General features: G+C 37.8%; 1 protein-coding gene across 10 annotated transcripts in view; it reads left to right on the top strand.

Moving 5' to 3' along the window:
• Positions 1–520: 520 nt before the first annotated feature.
• The window catches only part of MDGA2 (MAM domain containing glycosylphosphatidylinositol anchor 2), an 811,975-nt gene continuing 799,928 nt past the window's right edge, over positions 521–12,567 (top strand). For 5 of the 10 annotated variants that reach the window (XM_056820935.1, XM_007473236.3, XM_056820917.1 and 2 more), the window contains exon 1: positions 521–1,938. In XM_056820935.1, coding sequence (XP_056676913.1) covers positions 1,866–1,938 — 73 coding nt within the window. In that variant the 5' untranslated portion in view covers positions 521–1,865. The remainder of the gene's footprint in view (positions 1,939–12,567) is intronic. The other 5 variants (XM_007473235.2, XM_007473233.2, XM_056820933.1 and 2 more) reach the window with 1 other exon arrangement.

The following is a 12,567-nucleotide window of genomic DNA, read 5'->3' as shown; positions in this document are numbered from 1 at the left end:
TGGCCTGTTCTATCTTCTAGAAATTAGAGGTTTATTTCCCTTTAATTTATTTTCCCTTGAATGGGGATCTTGAATTCAGAACAAAAATAATAAAATATCAGAAATAAGTAATCATAATCAGTAGTTACTGTTCTTAGTAGAGAAATACACAGAAGGTAATCAGCTGGAGTTGCAAGGCCCTAAACTGCTTGTTTGTTATTGTGTCCTTTAACTGTCAATACTGATAATCTCTGGAGATCCACAGACAATGGAAAGAGGAGTATGAACAAGAACAGTACTCTGATCTAGAGGTAGTAAACCACAGAGATTGAGCCAGAGGTAGAGATAAGTTAGGAAATGGGTACAAAGAACAAGGAGAAAGCAACAGACTTGCACCAGGCTTTGACGTAACTGCTGCAGCTAACATCCCCAGCTCTCTGCACGTAGTGAGCAACGTGATCACACACATCTTTCCTCCATAGCAACCCCAATCCTGTACTGCTAGCGCACTCTTCCCTGAGCACATACCCAAGCTCACATTGGAATTCCAGGTTTCCAGATCCTCCACTCTTCTGCTTCACTGCCTAGTGCTGGTCAACTCCTTAGGAGCTGGACACAACCATGGCACAATTTGGACAACTTGCATCCAGGTGTAATGATGGCCTTTAGTCCCTCAATCACCTAGCAACATTTCCCACCTTCACCTTTGAATGACAACATTTGACTGCAGGGAAATCCATATAAACTCCCACTTTTCCCCATACAGTAAGCCTTTCTCACCCTCACCATCTCCCTCCCTCTCCTCTGCCTGGAGGAGGAGACTTTAAAAAGAAAAGAATACCGTGTGTGTGCTTAACTGTGTATGCATCATTTTAACTTGGAATTTTTTCTCCAACCCCTTTTGAATGTGGCGATACCTAGAATACAATTTTTGCTCATGAAACTGATTTTACTAGCAGTAATTATATTCTTCTTAGCTGAGCTTTAAAGACTACTTTGGAGAGCAGTGTCAAACAACAACAGAGGGTTAGGGTACGTCTCTTTCCCAGTCGGTTTCCCAGCCTCCTCCCTCGCTCTCTTTGCCATCTCCAAACCCATCCCCCCATCTTCAGCTCTATCACTCTATTCCTAGACCTCCTCCTCCCGCACCACTATGCCAGTCTCTATCATGTAACAGGATTGGCGTTGCAATGGCAACTAACGGAATGGGTGAGGGGAAGACGGCAGATGTGGGGGCACGAGACTGCAATCCGGCAGGCCGCAGTTTGTTGGTTCCCAGGAGACCGCTACGAGTTACTTTTTAAAAGCAAAACCAGGAAAGGAAGGCTCTTTGCTTTGGGATCAGAGCCCACTTCTTGATATCGGCCTACCGGCTGGAGTCCTGGATTTTCCCCAAGCTCTCTGCGTGTCTTCTACCTGCAGCGACCAGCAAGAGCCGCTACCACTGCAAAGACTTAGCTGAATTCAGCTTTCCTGGAAGAACATTTCAATCGCCAACCTTCCTTTCCTATCATTGCCCTCCCCACTAACCCCATCCTCCGGTCTGTTTTCCCAGCCTACTAACATGTTTCTGTGTGTTTGTCCAGGTATGTTTGTGGGATCGGTGTAGGGGGTGGTGAAGGTGTTGTATTTGTGTGTGTGTGTGTGTGTGTGTGTTGTGTGTGTGTGTGTGTGTGTGTGTGTGTGTGTGCTCGCGCGCGCGCGCGCGCGCGCGCGCGTTGGGTTCTTGCGTTCTGCCAGCTTCAGCCTGGGAAGGACGTCTGCCTTTCCTTCTTTATCTGAGCAGTTCCCAGGCAGTTGGAGGCTTCTACTTAGCAGAATTGGATTATTCTGGGCCTCCGAAAGTTCCATCGTGTCTTCCAGGATATGTTCATGTTCACGTGAAGATGGATTTAGTTTACAGTCTTCTGTGGATGCTGATAGTTCTCCTGGAGGGAATCTCTGGCCAAGGAGTGTATGGTGAGTAGAATTACAACCTATCTTTATTCGTTCCTTTCCCGCAGTTAAGCGATCGTGACCTTGTAATTCTTAGGTTAAAATATACTGTAGAGACCGTAGAGAGAAAAAAAAATACACGAAGAGTGCGGCCTCTCAAGACTCTCCAGGAGTGACATTTGATTTACAATTCATCTGATTATTGGGAGACAGTTGGAGGCATAGAATGCGATGCAGATTGGGTTTAAATCGGCTCTTCAGGCCTCTCAAGCTGTGAGTTATGTGGAGCAGATTCGATTGCAATTGTGCTTACAGAATAGGTTTGGTCACAATTCGACTTAGAATCTGCTTTAATAGAAATCTGATGCTTTGTCAACATTTTTTTTTTCGGGCCCAGTGTTTTCCGGAAGAGAAAATAGTAATATAACCCACATATCCATTCCCTTCTTTCTCCACTCCCATCTCTCCCCCTCCCCTTTTTTTTTTCTTAATGCCTTCGTTTTCAGTCTAAAGGAATGGCAGGACAGTTGATTCCAGCTTTGCAAAAACCATTAGCATAAATATGACCTAATGAAGAAGAGGGAAGGAAAGTCAAGATTCCCAGAGTCAGGCACAATTAGGGGACATGTTCATGTGAATGAACGGAATAAATGAATGAATGGAAAGAACTAATGAATGAATGGAAGTCTGAGCTTCTCAGCCTGGGTCTAGGTCATTAATCCTTCCTTTTCACCTGCAAGCCTACATCTGCAGCTCTACTTCTTTTACACTGAGACCAGATGTGTGTGAGTGTGAGTATGTGTGTGTTTGAGATAAAAATAGCTTGCTTATTTTGGGAGAAATTACTTTAATCTTCCTTGTCAATCCAGGTTCTTTGGCAGACAGCAATGTACACATTTGCTTCCAACATATTATCATCTAACATGCATTGACTCCAGCCATTCTATTTTGAATTTGTGTATCTTCTGTAGGACAAGCTCCCAAAGAGTTTATAACTTTAGGGTTCACTGGGATGGTTGAAGGGGAGGAAGAAACAGGGAGAGACCAGGAGGTAAAATTTGATACTGTGTATGCCCCTAAAAACAGATTCTTGGGAGCGATGTTCTGAGGAACTGCAGCTGCATCTAGAAATCAATGAATCAGCAATAGGGAGCATAAGAGACCTCAGTTTTGAGGAAGATTAGTAGCATCTTTCATTTACTTATGAAAGTATGTGTCATATGTGGGAGTGTCAAATCTAGAGTATCAGAAACCACAGATCCAGGAACTGGTGGTTAGAATGAGGTTATGCAAAGGTTTCTTTAGCCTTCAAACTTTCTATCACCATTGTTGGATGAGTAGGAAAACAAAGTAGAATAAAATCCAGAATTTTCAGGAATTTCAAGGCTTTGCTACAATTCATAGTCTTTCCAGGGTAAAATTACCATCCAGTTTGCCCTAGTGTATGGTGGTGGCTAAGAACAGGCTTCCTCTATTTCCCTCTTTCTCTTTTGTCCTTCCCCATCTGTCAGTATAAACTGAATCATCATTCAGTATGAAATGAATCACTTTTTATACAACACTGACCCCATCTTTCTGACTTCTTTGAACTTTCAGAAAGAAAACTGGACAGAGGAATTTGATAGTAGAAGTAGGAGAGTTGGGGCAAGTATAGGTGGTTATGTGCCACCATGTGCATATCACTAGTCACCTACTTAGACTGTCAGCAATGGATGTCTAGAATGGGATTTCTGTGGTGATACTGATTTGATTAAGTATGCTTTAGATTCTCAGAAGCTGAAAATGTTCCTTGGACACCAAGGGACACTGCAGTGTCACAATAGAGGATATTTCTAGGCAGAGGTATTTCTTTAGTGTATTGAATAGCCCAACTACCTTTTTTATACCTGAAATCTTTTTTCATTATCCTAGATCACCTTCTCTTATAAAAAAAAAAGTAGGTTAGTTTTTATTTGAGGGTATGACACTGTGCCAAAGTCTCAGGAATACATATTCCTGGCACATTTCCCCCTTCATTTAATTTCTACTGGGGGGAATGAGGAAGGTGGGAAGCATGGCACTAGATTACTATTTTAGGTATATCAGCATTGTTCAGATCATCAGTTTTGTGAGAAAGAACATTTCTATCACCTATTTTTATTATATCTTTTTCTCTAACAGTACATACACATATATATTTTTTCTTTTTTTAGGTACTCATTTTTTTTAAACCCTTACCTTCTGTCTTGGAGTCAATACTGTGGCTCCAAGGCAGAAGAGTGGTAAGGGCTAGGCAATGGGGGTCAAGTGACTTGCCCAGGGTCACACAACTGGGAAGTATCTGAGGTCAAATTTGAACCTAGGACCTCCCGTCTCTAGGCCTAGCTCTCAACACACTGAGCTACCCAGCTGCCCCCTCAGGTACTCATTTTTAAAAGCTAGCCATATGCCATAAAAGTGGTTTCATATAATCAAATTAAAAGATTAAAAGTCTAATTGATATCAGGTTCTACTAAAAGGACTTAAAACAAATTATAAATATGAGCCAAATGGTGTTTCAACCATATTAAGTTATGACCTGTCATAATTTTGTGTTCATAATATTATATCATGAGTTACAAGATGATATGGTATGTTTATATTATATATTATAATACCTTGGACTTGGAGTCAGGAAGATATGAAGTGGATTTGACATCCCACCTCTAAAACAAATTATTTGAGAATAGAAAAGTCACTTAAACTCCTTGTATATCTGCCAGGGAGGAGGGAGTTCCTTTTTGGGGGAATTCATGAGATTCTTCACATATTATTTATTTTTTATTAACATAGATTTAGAAATATGTGACTTTACTTGCTATCTAGTACAACCTCCTCATGTTATGAGTGAGAAAACAAACATAGTGGAGTTAAGCAAAGCAAGTGCTCAAAATAAGACACAAAGAATATACTAAAGTTGTTCATGAACCCAGATTCTCTGATTCCAAACATGATGCTCTATTGAAACTTTGGAAATGACATCAATATTTTCTTTTTTACTTCATGTACTAAAATTTTGTTTTTCCTACATCCTTTCTTCATTGGACATAAAAGATTGATGAAAGAATATTGATAATTGTGAACATTTTAATGCAAATTATGTAATTAAAATAAATTAGCATATAAGACAATTTATAAATCATGAAGTGCAATACAAATGTATTAACACTATTAGGATTGCTTAACACTTAATTTAAAGTTAGAGTAAATAAATAAAGACCAACATGTTATTATTATATAACCTCTTGTTTTCTGAAATCCCTTGGATTTTGAGACAATGCCTTTTCCTACCTCAGTTCTTATTGTAGGAACATAGATGTAGAGTCAAAAGGGACCTCAGAGTACACCTTATCTAATCCTTTCTTTTTTTTTAGATGAGGACCAAAGAAGTTCACTGACTTGCCCAAGGTCATAAAGGAAAGCATAGAGGAAAGATTTGAACTCAGACGTGCTTATTCCAAAGACAATATTCTTTCTATTGTATCAAGCTGAATGTTCCCTTATCCTAAGTACTCTCTATGGGATATCTTTAGCCTCTTTTTTCTCTGTAAACTCATGGGAGTAGATGAGACCAGTTATAAGCTGTATTATGCAAATAACTTTTTTCTATATATCAAGCAACAATTTCATCATTCAGTCCCAAATTTCCAGCAACTTGTTGGACACACCTACTTTTAGATCTAATCATCACATCAAAACCATATTTTCAGCTTCCTTTTATAAACCTACTTTTCCTTATTAATTCTAAAGTAATTCTATAATTCCGTAGATGATTAACAAATGCTTATTAACTTGTTTGAATTTTCTTATTTTGATGTCACCTTATCCCAATCACATAGGCTAGGTAACTTAGGAATCTTTTTGAATGTGGGGTGAAAGGTGTAAGACTAATCATTTACCATATCTGGCCATTCTATTTCCTAAGTGCACTCTACTTTCCATGCTTGCCACTACTAACTTAATTGAGGCCTTCATTACCTCCTACCAAGACCATTATATAGCTTTTTTCTCTGGAATCCCAGCCTATAGTTTCCTCTTCCTCCAGTCTGTCATTCAAACCACTGTGAGAATAATCTTCTCATATATAAGTTATTTTCATCCTAAAAAACAGCAAGTATTAATTACCAAATAAAATGCAAAATCCTTAGATTGCCATCACTCTCTCTCTACAAATTTGACTTGAAATTACTTTTTCAATTTTATTTCATTCTGGTTTGCCTCATGCATTTTGCATTCCAGTCAAACTAGGATTCTCTTATCTCACTGTATTGTTTGCTTGGCCCAGGAGGAGATCTTTCTTCCTTTTGTGTCTTTTTGACAAGATGAAAATTCCTCTTGAGTTAATTATTTTTTTACATATTCACATACCAGCTACAGGATGTAAAGAAATATAGTGACAGAAAAGCTATATATCTATATTTATATTTATATATCTGTATATCTATATCTATATATCTATATTTATATCTCTATCTATCTATTATCTATCAGCGCAAATCAATTCTCTGAAGAGCTACCTGCATATATTCACTCTTCTTTATCCTCTACTCCTGTTTCCCAAACAATCACTTTCATCAAGGATGTTACAGCCACATAAGCAGCAGATATATTTTGAGGAAGTAGAAAGAAATAAAGAGAAGAAACTTAGTCTTGAGAATGAGTGGCAAAATAAGACTGGGACTTTAGGGACATTAGTTGGCACATATGTGGGAAATGAATTGGAAAGAAGAAATATAAATGCAAGGATATCCAGGTAAGAGATTATGAAGGAATGGAATGAGGTTATTGTAATATGAACTTTTTAAAAAGCACTGATGAGAAAACATATTAAGGAGACAGGATTGGCAGGACAATGATTGATTAGATTTTTGAGGTAAAGAAGACTTAAGAATCAAAATTCCTAAGTTGCAAACCTATGTGACTAGAAGAAAGGAGGAACTCTCAACCAAAATAGAGATATTAGGAGGAGAGATGGGGAAAGAGGAAAGTGATTTAGTTTTATTTTGGATTTATGAAATTTGAGATGTCCATGGAGCATGCAATTAGAGATGACAGGTTGGAGCTCAAGAAAGATAGAATATAAGCTAAATATATTTGACTAGGAATAGTTAATCTTAGAATAATTGCTGTTACCCCCTGTTTACTAGTTAATATGGTTATGTAATGTCTGCTTCCAAATATGCGTTGTGACTATATTTCTCTATTCTGGGTAAGGAGATTGGGATTTCCTTGCTGAAAATTGGCTCCACCTTTGGAGGCCTTTACATAATCCTATTAGACCTGGAGTAAGTTAAAGTAATTAAGAGAGTTGCTTAAATCTGGATAAGGAAAAGGGGAGCTTGGTGGCACAGTGGAGGGAACATTGGATCTAGAGTCAGGAAGACTCATTTCCAGAGTTCAAAAATCTGGTCTGAGACATTTCATTGTCTGCCTCAGTTTTCTCATCTGAAAAATTTCCTATAGGAAAAGAAAATAACTACCACAAAAATTGCTACCACAAAAAAACACCAAGTGTGTCATGAAGAGTCAGGTATGACTGAAAAACAACTGAAAAAGTGAACAAGATAAAGAAATAGTTTTGTGAAATGTGACCATTGTGCCAATTCCAGAGAGCAGAGGAATTGGGAGGAATTTCTTTCTCTTCTTCCACCAAGTTATGCCCTCTGGGAATATAGCTACTACCCCAAAAGAAGAGGATGCTTTTTGAGAGATTTAGAAGCACAGTTTGAGGGAAAAGAGACAAACAGAAATCACATACATGAGACACACATTATATGGGCAGTGACTAATGGGGAAAAGCAGCAATGATAGCAAATAAGAGATAGGAGCATGAATTTAGAGAATTGATTCCAGTCATTGACAATCAAGCTTTATGAGTACTCCATGATAGAAAATAAAAGATATTTGAGTACCAAAGACATGAGTTTGCCTTTGATTCATATGTTCCCTATATATGCCTTATTACCATTTTACTCTGAAGTTGTATTGAGTCTTCTGAATAATATTCTGTGTATTTATTAGAGAATATCCTTCAGGTTAATTGAGGGGGATATTTGTATTTTCTGTTCTTACTAATACATTTTTGAAAATGCCCATTTGTAGAAACTGGCTTACTCTTAAGGATGAGCTCACCAGAGAGGGCTCATGAGCTATAGTTTCAGGAGAGGATATCTTGAGACCTATGAAAGTACTTAACCACTTTTTGTAGAAGTACTTGGCTCTATATAGTGATTTGGGAGTCAATAGCAAAAAGATAAGAGTTGAATTCATGTGGACTGGTAAGACTCTAAAAAGAGCATAGGGGAAAAATTGGAGAGGGCTCAGAATATATACAATGTGAGATATGGATGATGAATCTGCAAACGAAACTAATAGGCATTTGGCAGATAGGAGGAGAAATACAACATAGTAGGGTCATGAAAATTCAGTGAGGAGGGTGTATCTGTGAGGAGGAAATGAACCCGTAACATTGCTAAACCCTACAAATATGGCCTATATTAGTAGAAATTTTATGACAATTGTTGACAAACACTTGGATCACCCAGGGATACATGGCTAAGTTATGAGGTATATGAATCAATTGTAAAAAGGAAGTAAAAACATAAACAAAAATAGAAGAAAAGTGAAAAAATGAACATTAAATATTATATAAAAATTCCAAGTAAACAAGAATAAGCCAGGTTCTTGGATCAGGGCTCAATAAAATGATTTATGTTCCACAAGTCTGTAGGACCATTGAAGCAATATGCACTTCCCAATTAGCAGCCAGGTCTACAGAAAATTGCTAATGGGAAATAGCATTCTCTGGTATGATTTTACCTTTATTCTAAGGCATAGGGGAGTCAAAATGGCAGCCAAACCAAGGTACTCAGTAGAAGTCTGAATCTGGCACAAGGAAATTCTGTGTCTGACTTTGAAAACAGCCCCTTTCTCAAACCCCAAAATAAGTTCAAGTCCCATGTCTTGGTACAGAATCTCATCAATTACACCAGGATTGGTTGTTTTCCTTGACCTTCTTTGTGCTCCTTGGCACCATGCAAGTTAATTTTGTGTTCCCTCCTTCTGGAGTCAGACACAATCATTAATTAAAGTCCCATAATATTTAACAATTAATGGAAGGTTTCCATAGTCTAAAGCTTTTGGGTATGCATTAATATTAGGGGTAATGGCTATTGTAAACTTATATATATATATATATATATATATATATATATATATATATATATATAGTACAAAATTTGAAAAAAAACAATACTGGTAATGTGCTTTAAGCACAAAAATGAAAGAAGAAAGAAAATTCAAATACTCTATTGCACAGACATGGGAAGAACAATAACAAGGAGAGCACAATAAAAATGAGATCCATTTCCTTTTTTAACTTGGCCATGATCCACAGTGTGAGTGTACATAATTTTCACTAAGAAAAAGCTTTATAAAACAGTGGCATAGCAGCTAATGCACATCCAAGAAGTACCAAAATCCCCCAAATCACAAAAGAACATTTAATAGACAGTAGCAAACAAACTCACTGTCATTTACAATTCACATGAGTATGACATTTTATAAAAGAACCTTTGAAGCTCATGGATACTTATCACAAGTTTTCCAGATCTAACCAATCATTCAATCTTGGCTGAGATAATTTTAACAAAGTCTATTACTGCCATCATTCCAAAATTTGGCAAGAGAGCCCAGAAAAACCTCTGTACTGTACAACGGATAAAAACCTTTTGGGTCTAAAATGTCACCAAGAATCCAGATCATTCTGGTAGAGTAAGCTGAAGAGTTACAAATATAAAAAAAAACATTCAGAAGCTACTAGACTTCATGGGAAATTCCCCCTCTCAGAGGCTATTCATGGGTACCATACCCCCTAGGAAAATCTTTCCCACCTCCTGGATGAGATTATAACCCATCATGGGGTAACCAAACCCCTTGGGAAACCTCCCTCTTTTGACATGAGACTGTAAGAGCTGTAAAGGCATGTCCCATCCATTGCAATGTGTAGGCGAGGACTATAATACTGAAAATCACTTTAGATGTCTCATCCATTACATTTTTATAAATGCAAAGTTGGGGAATATAATAGTGCTACAGCACTTTACTTCAGCCACTAAATGGACCATTTACCTCTTACCTCTTGTTACAAACAACTCAAAAGTAGAAAAATGATCAGTCAGAGGTAGTGGTGCTATTCGATATCTAAAAATCATTTCTGAAGGCCCCTTAAAATCAATTTAAATTTTTAGATCATTAAATATTCCAAAGGTTGTATACAGGATTTAACCAGTTTGATGGAGTCCATCCATCATCATCTATGTTACAATTAACAAGGGCAAAAAAGGAACAAAAGGAAATATGTGACCTCAATGGATGTCGTGACAAACCCAGAATCCATAAGGTCCTATGATTTTGCCATGGGAAAGGGTTTGTGCAAGTTGCTTATGGGCTTTTATAATGGTATTTTCTCCAGCCCAGTCATATAGGGAGGTACAAATAAAGACAATGTAACAGAATATATAGCTAATGGCCAAAACATAGTAGCTGAAAATGACAGAAGATATTAAATTAGATCAATATGTGAATTTAACAAACAAAATTAAATCCTCAAACAAACAATCAGCAAATACAATATATGTGACATGATATAGGCATTGAATTTGACTTTTTTTTTAATTCCAATGTCTGTGTTACAGAGACTTCTTCACTATTTGGAGGGGAACAAAACTTAAAGAGGCTTAAAAATTCACTTCCAGACTCTAAAGTTCTTTCCCCTCCCCAGTATCATCCATCTAGATTCCTTTGGTCACATCACTTGGATTCCCCACTCCCACACTGGACATAGTGTGAATGAATCCCATCTTGGATGTGTTGCAGAGACTGGGCAAGCCAAAATGGTGAGGGGTGTAGGGAGATGAATCTCCCTCCCTGAATCTCAGGTTTACTCAAGCTAATCACAAGGACCAGTGTACCCAGGAACAGGAGAAAGAAAAGACATCCTAAAACTGGGAGCTATTTGAGATAGGCAATACACTGCTGTTTCATAGAGTGGGCCATGATCGCAATTCTACTTCCTGTCTAAGTGTCTGAGGCCAGATTATAAACCTAAGGTCTCCTGTCTCTAGACTTGGCTATCAATCCACTAAGGTACTTAGCTGACCTGCTGTGCTGGGTGCTTTCAGAGTCTGGAGGGCGGCACTGGAGACCCCAGTGTGGGCTAACACCTCAGTCCCAACCCCCACAACCAGGAGCATGGAAGCCCCTCTGGGTTAGTTTAAAATTTACCTGAGAGGTAAAAGGGGGCAGGCATCATGGTAGGGGTCCAGGAATTCTTCCTTGCCACATGTCTATGCTGAGTTGTTAGGCTATTGCTAGGCTAAAAAGCCATTTCAGCCCGAAGCTACCACACACTTGAGACCCACTTTAGCGGGGGAATTAAGAGAGTAGAAGCATTGACTCAGGAAAAACCCTTTAGAGGGCTAATTGTTGCTGAAAAGAAACACCTGGGCTTCCAAGGCACTCAGCAAGCACTTAGGTGTTAGCAATACGATGGAAAGAGGGGTTTATACTCTACCAGCACAGCAATAGCAGTAGTAGGAGGAGGAGCTGAGGCTGCAATGGTTTGGCAAGGACTACCCAGGCAGTTAGCAGTCAGAGTTCCCAGGAGGGGGGAGGCCAAGAAGGTCTGGGCAGGAGAGAAACTACATTTCTTTTCAAACTAATTTACTCACTTAGAAAGAGTTAAGGGTTCTAAACCCCACTTCCAGTTATCAAATAATGCAAGATTTTAATTAATGTCCAGCAACTCCAAGTATTAATTTTATGAAGTTTATTAATAATCACTTGAAGTAGAAGGAATAAAAAGGAAATAGAAATTAAAAACCCTTATTATTTAACAAAATTAAGACCATGTGTGACTAAATTCTTCTTGCCAGTTTAAAAATTCTGCTCAGCCAAAGCTGTGACAGGAACACAAGAGGTGGGGCTACACCAAATTTATATCCTCCTTACATCAACACATAATGTGAGGAGAATGGGGTGCTGGGAATTGTAGTTTTTAGGGTAACAGATTCTAGTTTTACAGCGATTGATGTTTTTGTAGTTATTTAGATTTAGATTTAATTGTGTGAAAAGTGTTTTGGGGTTTTGTTCATATAATTCCTGTGCTTGTCTTGGTACATAAATTCCCAAATATTTTATATTTTCTAGAGTGATTTTAAAATGGAATTTCTCTTTCTAACTCTTGCTACTGAATTTTGTTGGAAATATATAGAAAAGTTGATGATTTATGTGGGTTTATCTTGTACCATGCAACTTTACTAAAGTTGTTAATTATTTCCACTAGGCTTTTACTTGATTAATAAGTATACCATCATATCATCTGCAAAGAGTGATAGTTGAGTTGCCTACTTTAATGCCTTCAATTTCTTTTTCTTCTCTAATTGCTACTACTAGTATTTCTAGTACAATATTAAATAATAGAGGTGATAATGGGTATCCTTGCTTCACTCCTGATCTTATTGGGAAGGCCTCATCACCATTTTAGATGATACTTGCTAATGGTTTTAAACAAATACTACTTATTAATTTTAGGAAAGGCCCTTCTATTCCTATACTTTCTAGTGTTTTTAAATA

Source organism: Monodelphis domestica, chromosome 1 (assembly GCF_027887165.1).
Source record: "Monodelphis domestica isolate mMonDom1 chromosome 1, mMonDom1.pri, whole genome shotgun sequence".
NCBI classification, from domain to species: domain Eukaryota; kingdom Metazoa; phylum Chordata; class Mammalia; order Didelphimorphia; family Didelphidae; genus Monodelphis; species Monodelphis domestica.
This window is presented reverse-complemented; position numbering and strand designations above follow the sequence as displayed.